At 45.6% G+C, this 27984-nt stretch overlaps 1 protein-coding gene and 2 long non-coding RNA genes across 10 annotated transcripts in view; 1 reads left to right on the forward strand and 2 right to left on the reverse strand.

The window, feature by feature from the left end:
* Positions 1-9132, reverse strand: part of IRX5 (iroquois homeobox 5) — a 29241-nt gene extending 20109 nt beyond the window's left edge. For 2 of the 7 annotated variants that reach the window (XM_083752985.1, XM_083752984.1), the window contains exons 1-3: positions 7928-9129; positions 5645-6050; positions 4549-5325 (exon numbers count right to left, since the gene is read on the reverse strand). In XM_083752985.1, coding sequence (XP_083609111.1) covers positions 4549-5325; positions 5645-6050; positions 7928-8176 — 1432 coding nt within the window. In that variant the 5' untranslated portion in view covers positions 8177-9129. Of the gene's footprint in view, positions 1-4548; positions 5326-5644; positions 6085-7259; positions 7895-7927 lie in introns of those variants that run through there. The other 5 variants (XM_083752982.1, XM_083752987.1, XM_083752986.1 and 2 more) reach the window with 5 other exon arrangements.
* A 4989-nt stretch (positions 9133-14121) lies between these two features.
* Positions 14122-27845, forward strand: LOC310850992. Of its 2 annotated transcripts, none has more exons than XR_014567522.1 (4): positions 14122-14214; positions 16559-16610; positions 18226-18415; positions 24688-27845. It is a non-coding gene; the product is annotated as an uncharacterized lncRNA (long non-coding RNA). The 2 variants fall into 2 exon arrangements; XR_014567523.1 differs by having other exon boundaries at positions 18226-18320.
* On the reverse strand, positions 19831-24722 carry LOC310850990. Its single transcript, XR_014567519.1, has 2 exons — positions 24591-24722; positions 19831-20166 (listed from the first exon to the last, which is right to left on the reverse strand). It is a non-coding gene; the product is annotated as an uncharacterized lncRNA (long non-coding RNA).
* Positions 27846-27984: the final 139 nt, after the last annotated feature.

Here is a 27984-nt window from a genome sequence, read left to right on the forward strand (position 1 = left end):
TTTGGGATGAAATGACTGTTTTGTATGTAATTTCCTTCCAAAAATCCAGTTGGTGGGAAATATATTCAACGGTTGCACCCAGCCAAGTTTTAGTTAGAGGAGACACGTTCATATTAACGGACTTAAGTTTCTCTTGTCCAAGAATTTCCGTGCGTCTACTCTCAGTAGAACAAACATTGGACACAACTCTAAGCTCCAGATTTTTTTAGATCTTTAGACATAAAAACAAAAATCACCCCGTTTAAAATAAAAATGTAAATTTGTTTCGGATGTCATTGTAAACGCTAATTACCATAACATTATTTTTGCTGCTATAAAAACAACAAAAACCCGAAGACATGTTTTGCTAAGGGTATACCAGACAAATGCATGTTAGTTACACATGTATTTAAAATTTCACCTGGAGAGGAGAGTACACTTATTTTTTTAAAAAAATTATTATCTATTCATAATCCTAGTTCAGCCTTAACTAGAATCAAGAAGGACAGCAGGCCGGTTAGTTGTATCTTAAAGGAAATTGATTAATTCCCTTAGGAATTTAATACATCAAAAGAAAACCTTATGGAGACTGCTGGCGCGCCTATTCAATATGATCATTATTATATAGAAGGAACCAAGGTTGACAGTATTTATGTTTAAGTTACTAACCTTATATTCTGAGTTTGTGTGGTGTGTCCCCCCCCCCCCCATTCAAAGACTGAAAGAATCGTGGTTATTAAAATTATAAATAACATCAGCAACAGTCTCGAGGTTGTCATATACGTGCGTGCTGAAAATGGTCGTAATTATTTTTTTTAAAAAAACCATACCAAGTATAACACGACTTTCTTTATTTTATTTTAGAATGTCGGGAAGCTAAACATTATATTTATATTTAAAAGGCGCCTTTCAGAATTGAAAGATCGGATGGCCATTTCTAACAGGCCAACAGTTTCCCCTGAACTCAACTGAGGTCAACGAATCATTCGCAACTTCCTTTTTCCTTAAATGATGGAAGTAAGTTCAACAGGTTGATTTGTGGAGTATTCCCCCCCTCCCTGCCATCACTCCCCCTCCCCACATCACAGTTCAGATGAACAATTTGACCTGGGTATTGAATAGGTGCTTTCTTTGAAATCATTATTTACAGTATTCTTATGGCCCTAATATGTGATTGTTTACACGTTTAAACAGCTTTGACTTCTTTATTTAGATTTATCGGCCAGGCTAAAAGAGTATTTGTATATACCCCGTGGTTTCTTGGGGGAAATCAAATCACATCTCGGTCGCTGTGAGGGTGAAAGGAAAAAAGATTACCCCCACCCGCAAATCGTTTAACTGTATGTAGCTAAACCAATTAGCAGCTAATTAATTATGCGGGTCCAGTCGAAGTTCCGAAAAGCTCGCAAAAGATCTATACAAATATAGGGAGGCAATTTTTCCTATTTTCCGAGGCAGTGACGAAAGTCACGAATAAGTGGCTAGGAACTGACATCCGTAGAAAATCCAAAGTAATGTGGAGGGGGGGTATTCTCTCTCTCTTTTTGCAGGAAGGTATTTAATAATTTTTAAATGCTGGAAGTGGACTCCGAGTTGAAAGATTAAGCAAACGAATACAAGTTGTCGCTTTTCTAAAATCGACGAAAATTCATTGCCATCCCTTTCAAATCAATGACGTTTATTCCCGAGAAAAAAATTTAAGGCTCCCTGTGTTAAGGAAACAATCAAGTCAAGCGGGTAAGAACCAACTTAATTTCCTTTCGATAACGTGGGTTCAAGGCTGGGATGCCAATCAATTTCCAAGCAGGGGTGAAAAATAGAAAAAGAAACCTATCTTATTTTACTTCTGAGTTGTGAGTTTTCTTTTGTCTTTAATTCTTTTTATATTTTAAGGGCAGGGTTTTCCTAAATATTCAATGCCCCTTTCCCATTAATGGAAGAGATCTTGAGGGGGGGGTACTTTCAATTTTCCTTTCTCCTCTATTTAAAAGCCCATAACCTTGAGACCTGGAAATAAATCTTAGTCCCCCAAAGAACCGGCAGTATGTGTAGGAGTGAGACCCTCACATCAAATCAGGACTCTAGGTGGTTAAGTTTCCTGAACTCAAAATGATTTAGCAAATCGGAAATCCATCTTTCTTCGGAGCCTTCCTTTCACCCCACTCAAGTTTCCCGTGGATGTGCTAGAATTTTTTTAAGCGCTTCTTGTCGCTCCCTCTTTAAACTCGCCCAACTTTCAAAAGATGAGCGCTATGTTTGAAATTCGGTACAAGTGTGACACCTACCTGTGAATTTGGGAAGCAATCCAAAGGCGACCCTCCTCAACCTTCCATTTGTATGTGCTAATCTCCGTACAGGCAGCACGCACACCCCGCCAAACCATCAAGTGCTATTGCAGAATGGAGCCGCCAATAGGGGGAATAATTTTAATGCTAAACTTGAGGCTAGCAATGCAGGGAGATATTTCCTGTGTGTGTGTGTGTGCGCGCGCGCGCGCGCGTGTGTGTATTATACACGCACAACTGAAATGTCTGTCCGTATACACACACAGAGAGATGCTCACAGTATATGCACAAACAGAGCTATTTATCCATCTGTTTCCCCAGTGTATTCTTTTTTAATATGTATTCCCCCATCCCTCTCCGTAAAAACTCTGCAGACCTTTGAAATAGTAATAAGGGATAAATCTGGCATAAAATCGAACTCATTAGCAAAGTTCACGAGCTGACTGCTTTGCATAAAGCCCGACACTGATTAAAAGTAATTAGGTTAAGAGACGGTCCGCTGTTGCCATCCTGCGCTTTTGAGAGCACTTCCACAGGAAATCTCCATCCTCTCCTCCTGTATCCCTGTATCCATCCATCCATCCATCCATCCACCCCGCTCCACTAGCAGCAAGCTACAAGCGATAGACGTTCAGAGGCGCCCGCTAGCATCCACGGGACTGGGTCCCTAGGGGGGCGGTAGGGCAAGGGAAACCGGGGGGAGCCTTAAGACAGCAAGCTGACATATTCGGCTGCGGGAGTTTTTTTTGAGGGGGGGGGTTGCTGCTTTTGCTGAATCAGTTCATGGGTCCCAGCTAGCTCAGGGAGAGTCCAAGGTCTCTCTGGCAGAGATCTTTCCCAGCTTTTCTGCCCGAAACCCTTAAAAAAAAAGGGGGGGGGGAGATGCAAAGAGACCGGACCCTGGGACCTTCTGCGCGCTTAACGAGGCAGAATTAGAAGGCCACTCATCCTACGCGGGGATCAAACCCACAGATTTTCAGACTGAATTAACTCCCCTGACAGGCCCTCATTAGATCCGGAACGTCACCGGCGCTTCCTTTCACAAGTCAATCACCTGTACATATTTCACTGCATCCTCCCTCCCCCGCTCACCCCTGTATACTTTCGCCTTTCTTGCCGGTCCCACCTGTCACCAAATCCATCAGGTGGAACTTATGCCAAATGTAGAGGCTTTGCCCAAATCGCCTGCGTTCAGGAAACATCCGTCCCTCACTTGGAAAAGTTACTTTCAGTTAAATTCTTAGAGTGCAGATTTCCGCTTCCCCTCCCCCCTTTCCCCTTTTAAGAGTGGTGGTGGAAGGAATGTACTCTAAATATGTCTTTTGTTATGGGTCTCCGCCCCAACCCACATTTCCTTCTGTCGGCTCCACTTTGCCATCAAAATGAATAAATAAAATAATTTGTATTTTTTTAAAAAAACAACAACTCCTCTATGCTTTGATTAAATACCGATATTTGACAAAGGGGCATCAGCATTTTTATACTTAATCCCGTGGGTTGACCGGCTTCTCCCGCTTCCCCTAATTAAAAAAAAAAAGTTCTTCGCATTGAGTAATAATATAATACTACTAATCGTAATTCAATAGGCATAAAAATTTAATTTAAACTTGTATATATATATATAGATAGATTTTAAAACTATGAAACAATTTGGGAAAAGACACAGAAATGTATATATATATATATATATTTATATATATATATTTATATTTTATATTACCAAAAAAACCAACATTGATGGCTGTACAGGCGGTTGGATTTCATAATTTACTTCAAAGATAGTGTTACCGATTTAAATACAAAAAAGCTACATTAAATATACAGAATAACATTTCATACAAATTGTTTCTGCCTTCCCCCGCCCTCCCCATGTGGGTATTTTTCCCTCTTCCCGCACTTCCTGCACTTTTTACCTTAAGACATTATTATTATTATTATTATTTCTCCTCCCAAGAGCTGCTTACTTTCTGCTTTCTCAAATAAATTATACCACTGATTTTGGAAATTGGAGTGGTCTGGGTTTCTCTCCCCCCTCCTTTTCTTGCTTTCCTCCTTCCGCACTTAGTTCTCTCCTTTTTTAATTAAAAAAGAAACCTCTGCCAAAATCAAGTCTGAATTGGTTGTAAATAAATTAAAACCAACAACAATAAAAAAGCAGAAAGAAATAGACAACATAAAAAATTTAAAAGAAAAGAAAAATCAAGGGAGAGGGGATAGTCCGGTCGTGGATGACGAAGAGGGTTTTTAATCTGGGAAGAAACTCAAGATTAAATATGCGACATACCTTTCTTCAGTTCGTAAGGCGAGTCTTTACTAAGATCAAACTGGGACTGACTTCTGAGGATTTTAGTTTCTTTAGCCAAGGCTTCCGCTCTGTTCAAAATAGTCTGGTTTAATCCGTTAAAATGGGGGCTGGGGTTCCCCGCCGTCGCCGCGTTGCCGGAGAGGTGTCCGAAAGAGCTGTAGTTCGTGTAACCCGGGTAAAAGGGGCTGGTGGTGTAATATAGGGGCCGCGAGAGGACCGAGGCGCCATTGGGGAAAGGGCAGTGCGTGGAGGAAGGCGACCGCGCCGTCGGGGATTGCGCCGAGCCGGCTCCAGCTAAACTCGGAGCCTGCGGGGCCACCTCGCCGCTGCCCTCCTTCGATTTGTCCGCTGAGGTGGCGATCTCCGCCAAAGACCACAGTTTAGGCTTGGAAAGGGCCCCGGCTCCCGCCGCCGCCGCTGCCTGCGGAGCTGCCTGGGGCGAGTGGATCACCGACGTCCCGTTGCTGGAAGGCAGGAGGGGGTGCAGGTCCGTCGAAGGGGGTCTGTACTGGGCGGGCAGCGGGTGGGCCGGCTGCGGGTCCTCTCCTCCGGCCGGGTGCAGCTGCTGGTGCGCTTGGAGAAGGAGGCGGCCCGCTGCAGCCGCAGCCGCTGCCGCCGGCAGACAATGGGCCAAAGGCGGCGAGGCCCCGGGGCCTCCTTTAGACAGCGCCTCGTCGGGGGCTTCTTTACAATCCGAGTCGCTCAACGCGCCGTCGGCTTCTTTGCCTGCCGCGCCTCCTTTCGGGTCTCCAGCACCTGAGGACAAGGGCAGAGGGAGGGCGACACACAGTCCTTGAGGCCTCTCTGGAGTCCGATCCTCGCTCTTCCCACCCACCCCGTCGAGTCCCAGGAAGAAGAAAAAACACCTTCCCAAAGCGGGCCGTGTAAACTACTCTGGAACCAAGGTTTTCTGGGGACGAATCCAGACAGTTCCTATTTTTCCCCCATGGCCGTTTCAACCCCATTAAGTCTAGCGATTCCCCGCTCCTCCCTCGCCCCAGACAGACCCCCTTGCCAAAAAGCGTACAACCCAGTTCACCTCCCCAAATCCCTCTCATCTCCATCGGCAGCTTACCTATCTCGATCGCCTCCAGATCTCCCTTCTCCTCCAGCTTCTGTGGCTCCTCCTCGTCGTTCTTCTCTAAGTCGATGTTCTCCTCTTCCTCCTCGTCTTCGCTCCGGTTCCGGGGAGTCCAGGTCATTTTATTCTCCTTTTTGAGGCGCCGCCGGGCATTGGCGAACCAGGTGGAGACCTGCGTGAGGGTCATCTTGGTGATGATGGCCAGCATGATCTTCTCGCCTTTGGTGGGGTAAGGGTTTTTCCGGTGCTCGTTCAGCCAGGCCTTGAGGGTGGCCGTGGCGTCCCGGGTGGCGTTTTTCCGGTAGGCCGGGTCGCCGTAGGGGTAGGATCCCAAGGGAGCCGCGTAAGGGTGGTACCCCAAAGAGCCGGCCATGCCGGGGGTGTGGTCGTAGGGCGAGCCCTGGAGGAAGGAGAAGGAGAGGCAAAAGCGTAGCCTGAGGTGAGAAGGAGACCTCCTAAAAAATCATTCTGGAAATCCATATCTCTGAGAAATCAAACCATCTCCCTCCCGTTTGAAAGGGTCCTCTCCCCAATACGTGGTTGTACCCCCACCTCCATAACAGACTCGGCCTAAAAGTTGGAGTGTCACCATACCTGGCGGTGGGAGTCAAAGTAAGTCTTTCCTAAGCTAAACACGAGTTGCCCACCGGTGTCTGAATGCGACCAGACAGTGTATCTCACCCACCCACTTCAATCTCTGCCAAATTACCAAGCTATAAACAGTAACAAATTACACCTCAGCCTCCTCCCCTTCTAATTGAACGCAACCTTTTACACAAACCCACACACACCCTTCCCCCCCTTCACTTGGAAGCATGACAGTGTCTAGACAGATAGCAAGCTCTGCCTCCATGACCCACCCCCCACTCCCGAGGGGCAATTTTCCCGACAATAAGCCTTAAACCGAAATATTCGGATTCAACTCTATTCCAGTCCCAGTGTTTCCAAGAGGCCTAACTCGCATTCTTTTTTAAGAAGCTGCATTATTTAGATTGGAAATGTAACTAGAAGAAGCAGTTCAAGCATGGAAGAGGAAGCCCTTTAGTTTTGGCTTTGTTTAGTTTCAGGAGGGAATAACCACTTTATTCGCTTTCTCTTTGTAGATTTATTGAGCTACTGAAAGCGTTTCTTTCACATAACTTCTGGACAGATGTTTCCAGATGTATTCCATACTGCCTGAGATTATTGTGGAAGGGGTAGGTACATTTAAAAAAAAAAAGAGAGAGAGAGATACTGAAACTTCAAAAAAAATCTTTTTGTACCTTTTTGTATCATCATCATCATCAGACTGTCAGTCGGCATCCTGAGATGAAATTATAGCTCTGCAATATTTGGGGAGCCCGATTAAGACGGCAGGGAAATGGCAAGGGGCAGAAGGGTCACCCCCTTATCCAGCTTTTCTTTTGGGCACCTAAACTGCCGGATTTGACTTGAATTAAAACATCTGAAAATCGTACTGGAGAGTGTATATGTATGTATAGACACGCACCTTCACTGAGACTCTAACTCTCACACGCTTTTCTAAATTAAAATGAAAAGGCACAAACGGAAAGCCTCGCTCTTCTTAGCCCCTTCAAGATCAAAGCTGCGTCCCTAATCACAAACTGACCCGGAGTCACTTTGCGGGCTTGACTTCCGAGCAAACACGCTTAGGATCGCCGTGTTCTGCTGCTGCGTGGCGACCTGGCGTGCTTTTACTCGCGCGTAAAACAGCAGCCGAGGATCGTGGCGCTGCCTGGCTTCCTTGGGAGCAAAAGTGGAGCTTACTACGGAGTAAAACCAGATCGCGCTGCAGCTCCCGTTCAACTCTGTATTTTTTTTGGGGGGGAGGGGGTGCTGATAGTCCAGAGTTAAACCAGCGAGGAGAAAGACGCTGGCCGGCTGCAGGCTTTCTTGCGAGAGAAATGTCCCATTGATCTCCGCACAGGAATCCTTCGTCCTGCAACCGATTTCTTTTTAAGAATATGCGGTAGGCTAACCATCCACTGAGGAGCTGCGGCCATGGAAGGTGCCAAAATCCACGGGCAGCTTTTCTTTCCTGCACCCCTCCCTCTGCACTTCATCTTTCCCCACTTTACCTGCCGCTTTCGTCTATGGTTACAGCCTGCAAACCATCCAAGCTCCAACCCCCTGGGTTATCTCAACTCCCCAATAACACCCGCCCCGCCAAGTCTTCGTCCCTGAGCTCTGGTTCCATCCCTCTCTCGGTCTCCTCCTTTTCCCACAAGCGGCCGGCGTGGAGGAGGAGGAAGAGGGCGACCCGAGCGCTTCCCTTACCACGTAAGAGGAGAAAGCGGCTGCGGCCGCGGCCGCCGGATCAGCGCCGTACTGGAGGTGTGAGTTGTAACCCGGCGAGGGCGCGCTGAAGGCGGTGGAGCCGGCGTAAGGAGAGAAAGCCGAGCCGGACGACGATCTGCCCAGCTCATCCGTCCTGGGGCCAGAGATCACGCTGGTGCTGTACGCCGGGCAGGAGTAGAGCGCCAAGGAAGCCGACGGCTGGTACAAATAACCCTGAGGATACGACATGGCCAGAGGCAGGCATATACCCGCCAGGCAGCGAGCGCACAGCCACCACCGCCGTCGCCAGGAACTGCGTCCGTCCTCCCTCCCTGCCTCCCTCTCTCCCGGGCGCCCTGTGCGTTTCTCTCTACGGCGAGCGTCGTCGAGGTCTGCCTCCGAGGGTGCTTCTACAAGCCGGGGCTAGCGGGCTCGACGCGCGCGCCCTCCTTCGCCGCCTCTCCAGTGCAGCCGAGCTGAGCTTGGACGCACTCCGGCGAATGGCTCCCTTCTTCTTTTCTCCCCTCCTCTTCCTCCTCCCCCTCTTCTCCTACTCCTTCGCCTTATCTCTCTGCCTCCCTCCTTTGGACGGAGAAGGGCGCTCTCTCTCTCTCTCTCTCTCTCTCTCTCTCTCTCTCTCTCTCTCTCCCTCTCCCACCCCACTTTCCTTTGCGCGCTCCGCCAAAAGGTCCGGCCAAGACGCGAAGTTGGAAATCGAGGATTCTGACGCCTGCGACGCAGCACGGCCGAAGCTCCACCTTCCGCGGGTGTTGGCAAAGCAAAAAGGGGGGGAAAAGTGCGGGGGGGGGAGAGAAAAGAAGAGAGGGAGGGAAACGAGAGAGAGAGAGGAGGAGGAGGTTGGCTCCTGCTGGGCTTGCCACAACCAAAGCCAACCAGCCAGAAAACCTCTCTTTTTCCCAGCCCCTCTCCCTCTCCCCCCCCCCCTCTCTCAAGCTCAACTGCGCCGGCCTCTGGTTGGCAATCAACAGCCAAGCTGTTTAGCGAGGATCACCTCCAACTTTCTTCATTTGCTAAATACACCATCAGCGCAATTTCTCTTTTGATTTATAGCGAGGAGCTTTTGCGCTCTCTCTCTCTCGCTCTCTCTCTCTGGCTCCCTGCGCTGGAATGCAAAAGGCACTCAGTTGATGAAATAGATTTCATAACAAGATTTAGTAGCCATTAAAACACACACACACGGGGGAAATAAAATCATGAATCGATGCTTCCCGAGTAAACATTTGAAAAAAGAGCAGTTAATGTGAGGGTTTTGTTTTTGTTTCTTAAACTATCTGCAGAGAAGAGATGCAAGAAGATAACTTCTGTTCCACGCAGTTGCTTCGCGATCGTGCTTCTCTTGTCGCTCTTATTATTGTTGTTGTTGTAGCACATATTACTACTGGGTGTTGGTGAGCCACATGGCCCTTTACTCACGAGGAATCCAGCTGTGGATTTCCTCTCCTCCCACCGCTCACTCAGCACCACCCCCTACCCTTTCGACAGCAGCAACTGCGGGTTAAACGGATTGGGCCAGCCGCTTGACACTTAGCGAGGGGGCTTAACGAGTCCTCCGCAGCCTGCTTAAAGCAGCGCGCTGGGGCTTGAAACGCTTTGGGGATGGCTGGGGGTTGGGAAGTCTGCGTGGGTGCCGCGCGGATCGCACCGTTCGGCCTGCTTGGCTCAGGGCGGCGCCAAACGCCTGGAAGCGCGCGGACTGGCAGGCCAGCTCACGCGCTTTGGGGATCGCGGCGACATACACGAGCGAGCCATATTTTGCCAATTAGTTTTGCGTTTTGGCAGCCCGAAGGCGAGTTTGGGAGAAGGCTTTTGGACTGAACTGGGGACGGGAGGCGGGATGAAAACTCAACTAAATATTTCTTTTCGGGGGAGTGGGGTGGCGGAAGGACGTGTCCTAGTCTTTTCTCCCAACCTACCTTGCCGGGTTGTTGTGAGGAATACCTCACTCTCCCTGTGTGTCCCAACTGGTTTACTGCGGATAAGTATCACGGATTCATTCCGCTCGACATTAATAAGAGAAGTATAGGCAGCGAACGCACAGCCGCGAGCTCGTGCATAAAGGTCGATGAAGGCCAATGGAACAACTCAAAGGTGCCCAAACCAGGGGATCGACGTCGCGTCGCTCCATTCCCTCGCCGGTCATCTTAGCGGGCTGTTATTTGGTGTAGCATACCTGTTGTTACATGCGGAACCAAAGGACACAGGGCAAACGCCCCCTCAAATGCTGGGGAGACGTTTGTAAATGTATATGTTTATTTAATACGCACAAAGAATCCAAGGTGGGCGTTTTAAAACTGTTGTGATAACAGGGGCAATTTCTTACCTCCCGCCATCAGCCTCCTTGGGATGGAGAAAAATGCGCGGGGGGGGGGGGGGTTGATAAAGCGAAAAGTGGGGTGGGGTATGATGGGAGAGACCTGCCTGCTGAAAGAGGTTTGTGCAGAACATCTAAAAGAATAAGCCAGGTATCTTTACTACACGCCCCATTTAAAACTCATAAAAGGATAGAAGAGAAAGCAGATTAAAACCATATGGGCCAGGGGAAAATCCACAGCGATCGTAGGATGTAATCGCCTTTGATTCCAGCAGATATATAGCCCAGCAGGAAGATACCTTCGCTTGTAGGAAGATACCCTCTCTCCACCTCTTTTTTGGCGGGGGGGGGGAGGCGGAGATGGGGCTTCGCTTCTGTGAGGTGCCTCCGCATCACCTTGTGGGTGTTTTCTGTCTTCCAAATGCACTCTGTATCCATCTCGACGCCGGCTGATGAGCTTTCGAAGTTTCCTCTCGGGATCCACAGACAATGACACACACACACACAGATACAATACAAACACGTTAGCATGCCTGCATCTATCCATACAGCACATAATTTCAGCCCCCTCTTGGCGAAATTCCTGCCCGGCTTGCTGATTAATTTTTTTTAAGGGTGCACAGGGGGGGGGATGGGTCTGGAATGGGGTTTCTTTCCTATAGCTCTGGTCTGGTGCCCATTGCGTGTGTCCTCCTTTCCGCGGAGGTCTTTCTTGCCAGATTGCGGCCGCTCTTTCAGCCACTTACTTAGATGAAATACACAGGCAGCTTGTCAGTTTCAAAGCCACGGCAGCAGCCGCCGCCGCCAGAGGAGCGACGATCGTCCTCCGCTTTTGGTCTTGAAAACTCCGAAGCGGGGAGAACTTTGGTAAAAGCAGCGGAGAAGCATAAGGCTGAATTCGGCGCCTCTTGTAGCTTGCTTGCTTCTTTTACACACTGGAGATGCGGGACACATTGGGTTTAAATAAAAAAATGGCAAAACCCATAGAGGGGATAGATTGGAGCGGGTCAGGGAGGCGGCTTAGCTGAGAAAAGCCAATTTCTCCAGACTGGCTCTGAACAGTGGGTACCCATCTGTCAACTAACCGGCTCTTTCCTTCTGAAACTGAAGGATCTAGGAATGTTCTAAATTTCTGACCCCCAGATTCACTCGCGAGCAAGTTCCATTGAAATCTTCCAGAACCATCTTCTTATCAAGTACTGTTATGTGTCTTTTCGGAAGGGTTTTTAGAAAAGAAAGAAAGAAAGAAAGAAAGAAGTGTAAGTTAATAAGCTTGCTGATTATTTAAACTCACCCGGGAAAGAGTTGCTCTGCAGTCCACAGACCAGTGGTTTTTTATTTCATTTTAACTGTGTAATTACGGAGAAGAAAGGGGGGTGACTCCCAGGCTGCAAGCCCATGCTCTTGGGACCTAAGACCCATGGAGCAAAATGAGGCTTGCTTTCAGGCAAACGTGCGTAGGTTTGAGGTGCTGCTCCCCAGGAATGATCTCCGGCTCCGCGCACACGTTGCAAGCAAGGCCCTAAGCTTGTCTTACTCCGGAGTAAGTCCTGTTAAATTCAATGGGGTCTCTCCAGGATTACCACGCTGCGCTTTTCTTGCACCCCATCTACTCCCCCCTCTCCTCGCCTCATTTCCACCCCCCGCCCCTCCACTGCCTGCATGTAATGGTCAAATTATGCCCATGAGGGGGCAACCCGCAACCCAGTTGAACCGAATGTCTTCCAACCATTGACTTCTCCGGCACCGAGTTATCTGCACATGTTGTTTTGCCGTGGAAGACAAGGCAATGCCAAAACTTCAGGGGGCGGGAGAATTCCCCCCCCCCATCCATTCTGTTGAAATCTCTCGGAGAAAGAGGTGGTGGACTTCTTTCTCTCAGTGCCTTGACTTGTAGTTGTTAACTCTTCGGGACAAAGGGAGGGGGACGAGGAAGGAGGCGGGGAGCGGGGGAAGATCCTGTCATGCAAATCCGGATTCAGAGCAAGCAAGTCTCCTGGGGTTTCTCCCCCTGCATATTTATCGATTTCTCTCTCTGATCGCTGCTGCTAATTCTTTTTATGCGTTTGAAGGGTGAATTCTTGACTGGAGGAAACGCCTGCTTTAAATAACAATAAGAGCAATCATATAATAAAAGAGCACCGCGTCTTTTGGTGTGTGTTTATATGTTGTATGATTACGTCGTAATTAGACGGTCTTCAATATAAATTCGTGGTAAAATTTCCTTTCCTTTATTTTCTTATAATTGGAAAGAGGATTTCTAGGGGACACACGAAAATCCTCCAGAGAAGGTTGGGACTCGTTCATTTTATTTATAGCTACGATGTAGAACAGCTAGTCTACTCGGGAGTAAGCTACGTTAAATTCAATGGAAACCGTGTAAGCTCATATAGGGCGGCAAGTCAAGCCTACGGAAGTAAATTTCCGGCTTGCTCGCTAAGCTTGCTCACACGTCCCATGGGAGCAAATCCTATTGGACACGGTGGGACATACTCCTGAGTAAACAGGTGTATAGGTTATGCTTTGTTTTTTTTTTTACTTTATTCCTCACGTGACTCACCTCTTTGGAGATTCCCTGAAGCCCTTCCAGGAAATGGAAGATGGGGGCTAGATTCTGTGCTTCAGCCACCGGATCGCACAGGGGTCTTGTGTACCTTTAAAAACTGCACTATGCTGGTGGCGTTTTGTATGTGTGTGTTTGTAAAAAGTACCCCCCCCCACACACACTATAAAGCATTTCATTGGGGCAGGGGTGGTATGCTTTATATGCAAAAGGTCCCAGGTTCGGTTCCCGACCTCTCTAAGCAGGGCTGGGAGAAAATCTTTGCTTGGAATTCTCAAGAATTGCTGCCAGTCAGTGTGGACAATTCTAGTTTGGATGGACCAATATTCCTGGTATAAGGCAGCTTTTCGTGGGTTTTGTATGTTTTCAGTTTTCCTCTCAGAGAATACATAACTGTCAAATTCGGAGTTCTATTTATTTTTCAGCCAGACCACCTGCAAAGTTTCGATCATTTCCACTGCTTGAGATATTAGCAGATAAATTGGGGTTGGGAGGAACCTGGCTGGGAGACTCTACCCACAAGAATTGCGTTAAGCAATTGGCCGAAAGAAGGAAGATTTCTCCTGCCCTCATCTCTCTCTCTCTACCCCAATGAGAACTGAGTGCAACCGTCAGTTCGGTTTTATGCACAGTGTAAATCCCAGACACGTAGTCTCCACAAATGCAAACCCCATTGAGCTCAACTGGGCACCTCTGACCCTCCAGATGTAGCTGGACTCCAACACCCATCAGCCCCCCCTCCAGTATGGCCAATGATCAGGGAAGACGGGAGTTGTAGTCTAGCAATACCTGGGTGGGCAAATTACTCCGTCCCTGAATTGTATAGCCTTAGTGCACTGCAAACTCTTGTGGTCTCCTCCGCCTTGGGAATCTGGGTCTTGATAAGCGCCGCAGCAGAGGCGAAACCGATTTTTAAACTGGGATATTGTGCAGTGACATCCCCCACCCCTTTAATCAGGGATCCTGGGGGTGTAGTAAGAAGTAGCGAGACTGAAACATCAGGAAATGAAGAAGGAAATGGTGAAGAGGAGAGGAGCTGGCCACGGGCAAATCAAGAGAAATAGCAAGCCGGCTGGAGAAAAAAATCCCCGCCAAAGCAGCGTTCATTTTCCGCTAAGAGCACAGGTAACGTTTGGGACTACATTACCCAAGCGCCTTTCTTCCAGCAAGCCCCGCCTATCTCTCTCTCTCCCCCCGCTTACTGGCGGTGGCCTTTGGCGTTCTGCCGGACGCGTCGTCCCGATTGGCGGAAAGAGCCTGCCACTCGGCGTTGCTACAGAGACGCCAGTCAAACCTGGGCGAAGGCGCTATGGCCCCAGTGGACAGCTGCAGCCTCGCGCCCTGCTCGGGTTCTTTCCTGGCGCTTGCAAAGAAGGGATCCGGAGTGGAAAGGTGAGCAGGAGCTGGGCGGGTGGACTGGAAGGCAGGCAGGCAGGCAGACAGACATCCTCTAGGGGGAGGAGCAGAGCTGTGCATCCCCCCTTTGCAATGCTGTGGCTCGGGATGCAACCCCCCTTCTCTCCGCTGATTAAGGTTTGGGGTAGGATGGCTCTACCTGCCTTAGCTCTTGTTCCTTGCTAAATTCCTCCTGGTTTTGCAGCACGCTGCAGGATGGGCTTAGCTTGCTTTTGATGTAACGATTGCAAAGCCATTCATTCATTTTTAAAATTATTTTTTGCATGGGGACGGCGGCACTGAAAGAATGCAACCGTGGTGCTCAACGTTTTAAATAAAACAGATCATTATTAACCCAGTGTTCAAAGCAAGGTCGTCATATTTTCTCTTCTAAGATTCCCGGATCAGGTATTTGGGATACCCATTCAGTCTCTCTCTCTCTCTCTCTCTCTCTCTCTCTCTCTCTCTCTCTCTGCCCCGGCTTCCCTGCTCTCTCCTCCCCCTCCCCAGCAGAATAAGAGCTCAGCAAATTTGTGCATCGAGGTGGGTGGGGGAGAAGCAGAGCAACCCTATTGCACATAACAGAGGTATCTTAATACGGATTAATTACTATCCCAGGCACCTGAGCATATTTCATGGTGGGTTTTCCTTTCGTGGTTAGTGGTTTCTGAAAGTTCTTAGTGATTGATTAAAATGGAATAGAAGTGTGTTCTCAAGTACAGTAAGGGGGGGGGTGTTTTGTAGGCTGGTGAGCAAAGAGTCTCACTTGGAGTAGTTGTGAGTTGAGAACTCATGTGCCTGTGTGTTTCTTAACACTTCTTCTGGAGGGGTTAATTTTGCATATATCCTGGTGTGTGTGTCCTTATGGAGATGCTCCCCCAAAGTACCTGAAGAGGTGGGACAGCTCCCACTTATCAGTTCCCCAGGCAGTAATTTATCTTTCTCCATTTCCACAGTCACAGTGGAGTGAGATGGAGTGCGGTGGGGGAACAAAACCAAATCCAAACCAAACAAACAAAATTGAAAAGCAGTTTATTGAACCATGATACTAAAATGATCAATGAAAGCAAGACAGATAAGGTTGTCTGCAGGCTGAGTTGTGTAAGGTTCTGTTTACATGTCTTTTCTTGAAGGACCTCATTCCTTCTTCTCATATTCTCCAGATGGCTACAATTTTACTTCTTCAAGGTTTTGGTTGGTCCTCATCAAATGTAGTCTCTGTGAGGTTTTGCAACTTGAGGCTTACCTGCAAAAAAGTCCCATGAATTGAAGAGGGGATTACTTCTCAAGTATGTGTGTATTGGATTGCAGTCTTCACCTGCAATCCTACACACTATGTACTTGAGAGTAAATGCTGTGAAATCAATGGGACTTTCTTCCACTTTAGGATCTGGGTGCACATCTGCAGTCTGCTTCCTCAATATTAGTCATATTAAAGTGAATTGAATTGCTACAAACCCAGAACATGGTCCCCAGCTTTTCTTGGTTCAGAGTAATGCCAGCACACAAATTGTGAATGACAGTTGCAAGTAATATTGCTGTATTCTCCTTAGTGAAAAGTTTAGCGTTGCAAATTAATATGCAACTATCAGTGCACAGATGTTGTGTTAAAATAACAGTGATGCAGAACTGTTGCATTCCTATTGTTAGCGATATAAATGTAAATACTTGGTATCTGAAAACTGCAAAACGTTAAAATAAACCCAATGTTTTTCTAATTCCCAGAGTAGCAGTTTGATTTCCTTGGCCAAATATGTATGATCACATGTGGCTTATTGAGGGTTTTTTTGAGTCCTATGCTGTCTTTCATATAGCTCAGGACTTTATGAAAATGGCTATTTAAATTCTGGTCAAAATAAGTAGACCGGCTAGAACCTCCCAGGCATCTTACCAAGGAGGCATTATTTCTCTGTGTGAGTTTGAATATTTTCTAAGGAGATTTTTCTTTTTACATTTCATTTGTCCTAAAGAATCAAGAATCAGATTCTACATTTTTTTTTAAAAGAGTGCATGGTGTTTTGCCTTTTGGAAACATACTGGCTTTCTGTAAAATGAATTCCTTGGCATTCTTACATGCTGAATCCACACAGGTGTGCACTTTGATCAGTTTTCAGCGTGTCTGTGGCACAGCTATTTGTCCCCAAGTTAATTTTTAGTCCTTCAAATCTCTCTCTTCCCTATGCCTCTCTCAAGACTGTCTGTCATAATCTCCCAACAATTGCACTCAGCATGTAAGAGATCATCTTGCAAAGTTTTGAGTGTATTTAATGTTCGTATGGTCTGTGCATATGTGTGTGTGTAGTCAAATGAGTAACCCAATTTGTTTCTTGCTCAATTGCAGCAGAGCTGTTTAAAGAAGCTTTCCACTCCAGTCAGTGACTCAGAGGCAGAAGGTAAGGTGGCTGCTGTGTAATAATAACCTTTTCTTGGTGATTGACATTCTGCTAAAAATGATAAATCTATTATTATTATTATTAATTATTAATGTGCAAGCTTTGGACTCTGTTTGGTGAATGAGATGCCGACAAGGAGCGTGCTGCTCCATTGCAGATGTAAATGCCTTTCATGAGCTGTCCTTGCCGTAGCATTCCTCTTGCTTAGCCACTGCAGTTTTAAGAGGACTGTAGATAATTTTTCAAGGTATTGAAACATTTAGCCGTGGCTTCCTCTGCCGTGGTTGTCACCTCTGCTTTGTGTCAATTGCAGATTCATTTCGTAAGGATGTCTCTATTTTCTGCTTTATCTGAACATTGATAGATCCTGCATGACCAGGCTGAAGGAGGCTTTGCTAGGAGATGACTGTGTTTGGAAACACACACACACACACACACGAAGGAGCTGAAATCTAATCTGCTTTTTAGGGGGTCTGTTGGACTCCTTTTGATTAAAGGAAAATATGAGCTCGATCTGGAGATTTCTCCCCACTTCCCTGCATTCTGCTGTGTGTCGCTTTAGCAAATAGTTTCGCCAACGCAGAAGGAACCTTAACATCTTGCTTGATAAGTTTGGCTTCCCTTTGCATGGATCAGTTTGGAACGGCTTTCTTTGGAATTCATGCATCTCTTTGCACTGGGGGCACCTCATGCCTGCCAGATACTTCCACTGCAGTAGTAGCTGCATCTTTGCAAGCAGTGTAAAGTGCCTAAAAATGGGAGAGGATGACCCAGCTCCACTGTGAGGAGAGCAGAACTGGGATGAGATTTCCAGCCCCCCCCCCCTCAGCACACTTCAGCCTGAGCACACATACCCCCGTCCCCCATCGTCCACACATGTGCATGGCTCTTGACTCGCCCCCTCTCCATATTATCACAACAACTCTGTGAGGAACATTAGGGTGAGGGAGAGAGTGTGACTGGCCTCAGGTCACTAAGGGAGCTTCATGGGTGAGTTGAGACTTGATCCCTGGTCTTTTCCAGGTCCTAGTTCAATACACTGACCGCAACACAATTCTGGCTCTTTCTGAATACCTCCATCACTCCCAACTGGGGGTGGGGGCAGAATAAGAAGGTTCTCATGAGCCCTCTGGTGACCCCCACACTTTCAGTTAGACTGGATAATCTCTTAAGGTTGTGATATTTCCCCTCTCCTCTGCATATGGTTGACTCGGAAACCTAGAGATTTGAAATATTTTTGTTTTCCATCCTGGAAGAGTTCATAGTCTCTGCACAGGCACACACTTCTAGAGCTGTATGCTTCGCATTATTAATAAAAATATTGGCGTGTGCAAATGTCTGTGCAGTGACTTAGTATAACTCTCTCTAATTACATATTTAATATCCCCATCAAAAAAACAACAAAGAGTCTGGTGGCACCTTAAAGGCCGACAGACTTATTACAGCCGAAGCGTTTGCATTTCTGAGCCTTTTAGGTGCCATAAGACTCTTTGCAAGTTTTGCTGTGACAGACTAACATGGCTAACCCCTCTTGAACTTAAGCTTCCCATTTTACCCATGGGGAAACCGAGGCAAAGAGGGAGTAATTTTCTTTCTTTTTCTTCTCCTTCCAAAGGCCACCCAGGGAGTTAATGGCTGTTATGAAGTTGAACCCACATCTTCTGGACCAGGACCAACCCCTCCAGTTATCTCCTTCTGCCATCTATTTGTGTTAGCCATTTTTGGCGTGCTGTTTTAATTTTGCAGATGTGAAAAAGAGGGGTTTTCCCTTCCTTTATTTTTTGAAGGTTCACACACACACACACGTATGTACTGTACTTTATATATGTGTGTATCATTATATACATATACACATATATACATTTCAGCCTTTTAAATAGAATATCACAGATAGGTATGGAGACCTACAAGTGCTGAAGTTCCATTATGGGAAGTGGTGGTCTGTTTGCCCTGCGAAAACCCAGGCTCCCCCCCCCCCCCCGGGGTGCCAAGCGTGTGTCTAGACAGTGCGGCTGCACGCGGAGGCTCGTTTGATTGGAATGCTCCCCAGGCTGAAAATATTCCTTACACATAGAATATTAGATGTTGGGGGAAGTCTATGCTAGGGCTCTTCTTCCATGATATTAACCTTGCAGTCCTGTACTCGTCTCTTGGAAGTAGCTGCCATTGAATTAAATGGGACTTACTCCTGAATGTATATGGCAGGTGTGGCAAACCTTTCGGCCTTCTAGATGTTCCTGAACTACAAAACCCATCAGCTCCAGGAAGTTTGGTCAGTGGTCATGGATGATGGGAGTTGCAGTTCATCAACATCTGGAGGGCCAAAGGTTCCCTACATGCAATAATAGGGATGGGTGAACCTGTCAGTTTTGTTTTTTCTTAGTTCCTCAATTTACTTCCACTCTCCACAGTTCCACATCTGTTGCAAAACTTTATTTCAAGAGTCCTTGTGAAAATTTGTTAGCATCCTACTGAGAATGTCTCCCGTTACATGCCTTTTAATATGCAGTGTTCCCTAAAATGCACATTTTTGCAAAGCAATTTCCCCTAACATTGTGGGGGGTTTTTTTTGGTATGTTATTTTCACAATTATATTCATTTCATGGACACTTTGCCCTTCTGCACTGCAAAATTAGAAGGGTGGATTAAACAGGATTGCCAATGTTTCTGTTTATTCTGTTTATAAATACTGCTTCCTCTTAGTGATTTCAAGGTAGATTAAAAAAAGAAATTGAAACCAGGTCAGGTGAGCATAAACAACATAAAGCAATGCAGATAAAGTAACAGTTAATAATCAGAGAGTCTGAAGTATTTATTTAAAATTAATTTTAAGAGGCTGTGGTCTTTGCCTAGCGTTGGATAAAGGACTATGAAGTTGGCAATGGGGTGTTCTAGAATTCCTGGGCAGGATGTTCTGCAGCTGGGCCATAACTATCCAAAAAGTTGCCTCCCTTGTTGATGTTGCCTGTGATGAAAGTGCTACCGGTACTTGTGGAAGAACATGGTCCAAAGACCTTAGTGTTTGAATGTAAATGCATGCTCCACTTTTTAACCCAGAGATGCCTCAGGTGGTGAACCATAAGGTATAAAAGCAATCTCATTATAAGAAAATTAAAGAACAGTCAAAAACAGCCAATTGGAAAATAGTTTTGAGACAGACAGTGCCTATTGCAATATTAAGGAAATCAGCCAGCCAGACAAAACTAACAAACGCCTCCTGGAATATACAAGTCTTTAATCAGTAGCAAAGAACAAAGCCATTTGAGAGAGTTCCAGACAGATTTCCTTGGGTGTAACTGGTGTAACTCTTGTTCCATCAGCTGTATTTCTGAGGAAGGTGGGATCCTCAAAAGAGCTGCTTCAGCTGATCTGTAAGGACAAGCAGGCTCTTCTGGGAATTCCAAACTATTTAGGATAGCCTTCCCCAATCTCATGTGGTCCAGACGTTCTTGGACTCCAGCTCCCATCAACCACAGCCAGCAGGTCAGGGAAGATGTGAATCAGAGCTGAAGATATCTGGGGGACAGCAGCTTATCAGCACCATGTTGAAATGAGCCTGGAAACAAAATGGCGGTCAGGATGACAAAACGACAAAGTAGTTACATATTCCATTGAACTGATACTGAGGGTAGGTATGGGCAAATCTCGGTTAGCTTCAGTTTCTGTCAGTTTCTCATTTGTCCAATCATAAATTTAGTTATCCACATTCCTACATCAATTTATTAATTTAAAATGTCCTCATGAAAATTTACCAGTCTTTTTGGTGCACATTTATTCCAATATACACATTTATGTTTGTGATTTCACCCCCTAATATCCATATCTTTGTAAAGCAGTTTCTCCTAACATAATGCAATTTTGCATGTTTTTTTGACTCATACATATATACATTTAATGCATATTTTGCCTCAATATATGCATTTTTGTACACATTACTTGACTGGAGAACTGCATTGCAAGATTCAGAGATGCCTGTGTTTTAGTTTGAGTATTGTAGTAATTAGCAAGGTACCAGTCTCAGCTTCTTGGTGTCAACATGTGCTCAGAGGTGCCCAGTTCTGTAACTCTCAGACTGCATCTGCCTGGCTGAATCATCCTTTTGTACCTAGTTGGCCTAGGTTAAGCCAGTGGCCTAGGTTACACCAGATCCAAACTCCATTCAGGAATGGAACCGCTGCTGGCTGAGCTGGCCTAAGCCTGGCAAAGGAATGAGCAGCTCAGGATGTAGTGGATCTCTGACTCAGACACTGGTATTAAGTCCCCAGCCCTGGCTCAGCTAAAGATACACCGACATTACTTGTTCATCATGGCTCAGCTGGCTGAGCTGAGGCCAGAGTAAAAGGGGTGTTCTGGAGGTATGGTACCAGTGAGACCCAGGGTGGGGGGTGGGTAGGGCTTAAGCAAGATCCTTAACTTGGTCATGTGACCTGGCAACCAGGCATAGGCCGCTATTTTAAAGGCAGCATCCCTGCTGCTGAATAAAGGTTGGAGCTGGTGTGATAGTACACCAGGTGAACTTAAACCAATTTGCTTTACGCCAATTTCTTGTGAATAGGACACTTCCCTTGAAATAGCGTTTGAGTTATACCACCCTTTTTGGAAGCTTACCTAGTGGCTGTTTCAAAACAAGTGGGAGCTGCGACAAAAGGCTGTAGTGTGGAGTCTAGCCACACTGTTTAATTTCCCATTTTCTATGTTTCAAAGAGGTGGAAGGGCTATAGCTCAGTGGAAGAGAGTCTGCTTTGCATGCAGAACATCCTAGGTTCAGTTCCTGGCACTTCCTGAAACTTGGAGAGCTGCTACCAGTCAGGGCAGACAATAATGAGCTGGATGGAATGAAGGTCCTACTCAGTATAGGCAGCTTTCTATGTTTCCATTTTTCCACAAACACAGTCAGCATGCCATGGGCACTGAGCATGCTCAGCCCTCATTGGGCTGTCCCCCCCCACCACATTTTTTAAAAAAACAAAAACCTTTGCAAACTTCTCTGAAGCCTGCCTCTCTCTTGTACATGAGTAGTGCTGTTTTGCTATGTGAGTGACAGCACTCATTGCCCAAATGTTGGAACTAGAGGGAAGGATATAATCCTTTTCTCTGTATGTGGTTTTTTAATCCCCTAACAAAATCAGTAATATCCCAAAACAAACTGAATTACAGTACAGGGTGTCCTGACAAAATGGATTGTTTTTGTCTCTTTGGGTTTTGAGGGGACTTGTAGTCCAACAACATCTGGAGGGTACCGTACTGGCTCTTTACCGTACCTCAAGTATTTGCCTCTTAATATTTTTCTGTCTCCTATTCCCACTTCTGTCTGAATTTCCCCCACTTCTTTTTGGCAGGCCTTATGTGACTTATATACAACTTATTTTGGAGTCTCATAATTATTTGTTCTTTCTTTCTTTCATTACAAAAGAAAGAAGGAGAATAATGTTAAGACATTTACTTAGAAGCACGTTGGACAAGAGAAGAGAGACGGTTTTCCCTTGCTTGGAAAGCAGCACAGATTTTTTTTCAGCTGGGTGAAAAGCAAAAACTGGCTGTCCTGCTTTGAATTAAATCAATATGCCGGTTGCTGAGTGATTGGTGTATCAGGCATGATACCCTGAGAAGCAGGTGTAACAGCTCAGAACACTTTTTTCGTCCACTGCAGCTTTCTCTACGCTTGGGAGTGTTTTCGTTGGCCTTTGATAAGTGCTTAAGCTTTGTCCTGGAGGTTGGAATGGTTCCACCAGTTTGTTCCGACAGGCAGAAAGTCCTTGCCCAAGACTGCCTCCCTTCGTTCCAATTGACGCCCTTGTTTGCTAAGGGCTGTCTCCAGTACTTGTTACTCTCCGAGTAGACCCACTGAAATGGGTGATGTAGGTCTGTAAATTCTGATTGGCCTACTCTGCAAAAACTTAGTTGGCTGCAACCCAGAAGCTCTGTTGTACAGGTTAGATTCTGAGAAGCTGGCGCTTCATGGGAAATGCCCATTGGTGTCTCCTTTACCTTTGCAACTCTGCATGAATTTTGCACACCCATAGCGCCGCCTAGGAGAATTTGAAAAAAATTGAACTGAGAAGAGTGAAGGATTACAGAAAGTGTTTATGTTGGCGTGTGTGTGAGTGTGAAGGGGGTAAATGCAACAATAGGGAGTTTCCTTTTCAGCTGCTGTTCTGTTAGCATTATTTTACGGGGTGTAATTCTTTTATAATTGTTCTATTGATGATGTGCTAATGGTGTTATTTATTAATTATATTCATTTATATCCCACCTTTTCACCTGACTGGGACTCGAGGCAGCTCATGGAAATTAAGACAACATAGGTAAAAGCTAAAAACACAGGGGGGGAAATCATTAATCTCAGATAGAATTAAAAACAACCCCCCCACACAAATCTACTAAAATACAGATGATAAAAACAAGAAAAACAGATAGCATTATTAAAGCTATTTCCTTTAAAGCAGTTAGCTCCCAAGGCCTGTAAGAATAAAAAGTTCTTCACCTGCTGGTAGCAGGAGAACAAGGTGGGCGTCAGTCTACCTTCTCTAAGAAGGGAGCTCCAAACTCTGAGAGCAGCCATTTGTGCTGCAACTATCATATTCTGTTGCTGTTGCTGTTTGTAAACTGCTTTGGGATTCCCTTGGATACAGAGTGGCATAGAAATACAATCTATCAAATCTAAAGTTCTTGTTGGTTACCTTGTCTTCTCCATGCAAGGTAAGATCGGTCATGATAAGAGGTGCTCTGGTTCATTGAAAAATACTCTTATCTTGCCAATCTCTAGTGCCCAGCTCTCCCTGATATTATTATTATTATGAAAGGATTTTTTAAAAAATAAAAAATTACATTAATATTAATCTCATGTGTCTTGCTCTTCCTGCAAGAACCTCAGGGTGGTGTGTGTGTGATTCTGTTTTGACAAACTTGTAAGTTAGGTTAAGTGGAGAAGCAGGGACTGTTCCGAGATTGCGTCATGGCTGAGTGGGGATTTGAACCCAGTTCTCCCTGCTCTTGACATTTCAACCACTATCACACCTGGGTGCTGATGGAAAAAATGATAGTTATTAGTTCTCACATATTTTTATCCCATGTCTCTTTTGATCCACTCCATAATGTTGTGCTCTACTTTACTCACATTTTCATCATCCTGACCTACCTCGGATGGTTCTGAGGATAAACGTGGTAGTTGCGGGGGACGGGACGGGACACCCCTACCCTTTCAGGAAAGGTCAGGTATAGATGCAGTAAATAATAAACACAATAACCCCACAATGAATTTATTTCTCATTGTTTTCACAGTTTTGAGAATGACTGCCCTGTGCCACATGCGAATTGTGTGCCATCTTCATATTCAGTATTGATCATCTTGCTTTTCTATGAGCGTGAACCCTCTCTAGCAGAAGCGGAGAACCTTTGACCCTCCAGATGTTGCCGAACCACAGCTCCCTTCATCCCTGAGCAGTGGCCATGTGTGCTGGGCCTGATGGGAGTTGGAGTTCAACAGCATCTGGAGGACCATAGCTTTGCTGCCCTTGGCTCTAGGATGCCTTTGATTAACAGCCTGGTATGTTTTGTGAGTAAAACAAAAAATCCTCTCCAAACGTATGATTAGCCACTGTGCTAACAGGTGTGGCAGGGGGAAAAGAGGGCAGGCTAGCTGGTTCATGGCAGGCTTGGGAGCCTGATAGAAGGTTTTGAATATTTTCTGCAGATATCTCTCCCACCTCCCCACCCCCCGATTCAGTTCATAAACTCTTAATGTTGCAGGGGAATAAAGTGGCTTTGGTTATACCCCACACCTTTGTTTTGCCTCTTTATTTCAGGTCTCCTGATGCAAAGGTGCAAATCAGGAGAATTTTTTGTTAAAATGTGAGAGTTTTCAAGAGGGCTTTAAAAATAAAAATAAATAAAAAGTTGTCGAATGTGGCAAACTGAATTTAAGATTAGAAACAGGAGAATCGGAAAGGAAGTGAGATTGACAGATTCACCCATCCCTACCTTTGGCCCTTTCCACCATTTTGTAAAATGTCTGCTTGTGTCCACTCATTTGGCCTATAAATGTAGCTTTCTTTTCTTTCCTCCATCTGTTTTTCAGGTGTGGTTTGCACGGCTTTCCTAAGGCACACATGGAAGTTGCTCACCAAATGAATGGAAGTGAATGGAGGCATGGCACCACCATCATTTTTATTTTTATTTTTTAAGAAAGCTGAATCCTATGCCACCCCATCGAGGGAATTCCTAGATTGCTATAGCGAAGAGAATGCGAAAGCATCTTGCTTCTGACAGTAGCCCAACTGCCATCATTGGGAAGCCTGCAATCAGGACATTAAGGGAATTGTCCTGTCTGGTTGATGTCTGTAGCATCTAATACTGAGATATACTGCCTCTGAAACTTTTTCTTTATTTATATATTTTTAACCTACCTTTCCTCCCAAAGTAGCCCAGAGCGGTAAACACAGAAGTGATTAAACACAAAGAAAAAACATATTAAAAAAACCTCAAAAGCATTAAAAATAAAATCTAAAATGATCCATGTAGCTATTGATTGATCTATCTCCTATGCCATGGAATAACGCTTAGGACAGCTTTCCTTCTGCAACCTGGTGGTGTCCTTACATTTTGGACTACAACTCCCATCAGCCCTGGCCAACATAATAATTAGGGATGTTGGCTTTTGTTGATTGCTATATATTGTCTGGTTTGGTATTTGTTTTGTTATGTTTTTAAAACTAATAAAGCATTAAAAATAATAATAATTAGGATGTTGGGAATTGTAGTCCAAATCATCTGGTGGATGTCAGGTTAGGGCATAGGAGAACAGCACTATATGAGAATAATTATCAGCATTTGTCATTAAATAAGCTAGCTTAGTGTTGTTTTGCTGTTTCTAGAAATGTCCTATAGGTGACACAACAGCATTTGGAAGCTCAAGAGTAAAATAGCTTCTTCACTGTATCCAGAATAATAATCTGGGGGGCCACTGTGAGAACTAAGGGGGCCAGAAGCCTGATCTCTCCATATGAGGCTTTAATTATCCTCTAATATATAATCTAATTATATATTAGATTCTGTTATATTAGTTATAATGATACCTCACCATTCCCCTGAGGAGCTTAAGGTGGTGTGCACGATTCTCTTCTTCCCCATCTTGTGCCCCACAACAACCACAGGAGGTAGGTTAGGCCCAGAGACCTTGGCCCAATGAATCTTCATGGCCGAGTGGGGAATCAAACCCTGGTCTCTCATGTCGTAGTCTAGCACTCTAGCTATTACAGCACCACACTGGATCTTGTTAAAGGGGGGGGGGGAATGGCTTAGATTTTTCTGCCCAGGTTTGTTTGGGGAACTTCCAAATGAAAGCAGAACACAGAAGCTGCTGTTTTCCCTATCTGCGTCTACATCTAAAGTGCCGCCTTGATTACACTTTAGAGCACAATCCATCTTCAGAGGTGAATTTATAGAGAATCTTTATGAGGAAGAACAGCCATTGATTTGTTCTGAGCTTACAGACGAAGCCAAGAGCCGACTCTTCGATTGGCTAAAATTTACTTAACTCTGTTAGCATTTTTAAGACAGGAGGCTTGTTTTACGTGGGACGGACTTCCTGCACAACTAGGAGCGGTGAGTGATGTTGACGGCAGAGGCAGAAGCGCCTGCTAAGTGTTTAAATGATGACACCATTATGTGAAGTGATTTTTGAAACGAGAAGATTTCGGCCCAGAATTACTGCGGCTCTCTCATCTCCTTTTCAAATCTTTACTTTGCCGGCTACGCGGATGATGATTGATTTGTTTGTGACAGATTGCAGGAAACAGCCATTGATTTTTCAATATTTTTACCTTAAAATTATTTACAGTTGTAACCATGGGGATGTATTTCCATGGGCTGTTGGCTTCTGAAAGACGAGGGATAATATTCCCTGGTCCCTGACAAGACAAATTACCTGTAATGAGTTCAGTAGCTGAAGGGTATGCTTTTATTTTAAAATATGTCAATAACCTCAGTGACTAAACGAATATTGATTCAGCATAATGAAGCCTGAGTAATGTGAAAATGAGCTCTTCTAGGGTAGGCAAAGGGGGAAGGCTATCCCCCTCCTTTTTCTTTCCCTTGCTTACAGCAATGACGCTTTTCATTCTTTATGGCTAGCTGTCGAAAAATATGCAGCGTTATAAACAAGTCACTGGCTGTTAAACAATAGAGGGAATAAACGGAGGCTCTCGACCCCAAAGGCTGGTATGCGCAATGCATTTCTAAGATAGCAAGAACAGTCTCGGAAGTCGGTTCTCTGTCTTAAAGCAATGCTCTGCATATGGAAGTTTCAACTAAAATTGCATTCACCACACAAAGCCTGAAATGCTAGGGACTCATTAAGATTTGTTCTTCAGGGTGAATATTTGGGCAAAATTTAGTCTGTGTGTCCAGGAAAGGGAGGGAAGTGTAGAAGTCCAAAAACAGCTTTTCCAAGTTGCTGTTTTCTCCTCCTGCCACCCTGTTTTGTGGTTCAAATGTTGGACTAGGACCTGGGAGACCAACTTGGCCATGAAGCTTGGGCCAGTCACTGCCTCTCAGCCTAAACTACCTCACAGGGTGGTTGTGGGGATTAAAATGAGGAAGGGGGAGAACCATGCACGTCACCTTTTACTCCTTGGAGAAAAAGTCTGGATAGAAATGCAATTGAAAAAACAATAAAACAATAAAATAGTCTCAGCTGATGCTGGCAGGTAGCTGTAGTCCTTTGCCCCCACTTCTCCTGCCCTGCCCATCAGAACCCTGCATATGTCATGTGGATGTTGCTGGACTCCAGCCCTCCCTTATCCTCAGCCAGCATGGCCAAAGGCCAAATGTGATGGAAACAGTACAATCCACCAACATCTGGAGGGCTACAAATCCTCCATCCCTGCCCAACAACAACCACCACCCTGTGAAGAAGGTCATTATTGCTATCTCCATTATACAGGTGGAAGCTGGAGGCTGGCACATGGTGGTTTACCAAGGCAACCTTCCTCAATTTGCAGGAAGTCTCAGCTTCAGTCACCTGCACCTTCAGGTCAGGTTGGACATGTCCTGTGTCTGAATCCCTGTTGGGACCACTGACAGTCCACATAGACAATGTCAGTCAAGATGCACCAATGGCCTGATGTAGCATAAAGCACCTTCCTCCGTTGCTAAAGATACTGCATCAAGTGCCATGGATTTCTGCTTTGTATTGTGCGCTCAGGTGCTTATTAAACACTGGTTCATAAAAATAAACTGTCAGCTGCTCATTTAAGACGCCCCCCCCTTTTTCATCACCTGTCCAATCCAGTTTTGCTTCCATAACATTGGCATTTTATTTTTCAAAAATCAACCTTTGATGGTTATATTCCCCTTCCTGCCCGGCAGTTATTAG

The sequence above is a fragment of the Podarcis gaigeae genome (genome assembly GCF_964106915.1).
Source record: "Podarcis gaigeae genome assembly, chromosome: 8".
Taxonomy (NCBI): Eukaryota; Metazoa; Chordata; class Lepidosauria; order Squamata; family Lacertidae; genus Podarcis; species Podarcis gaigeae.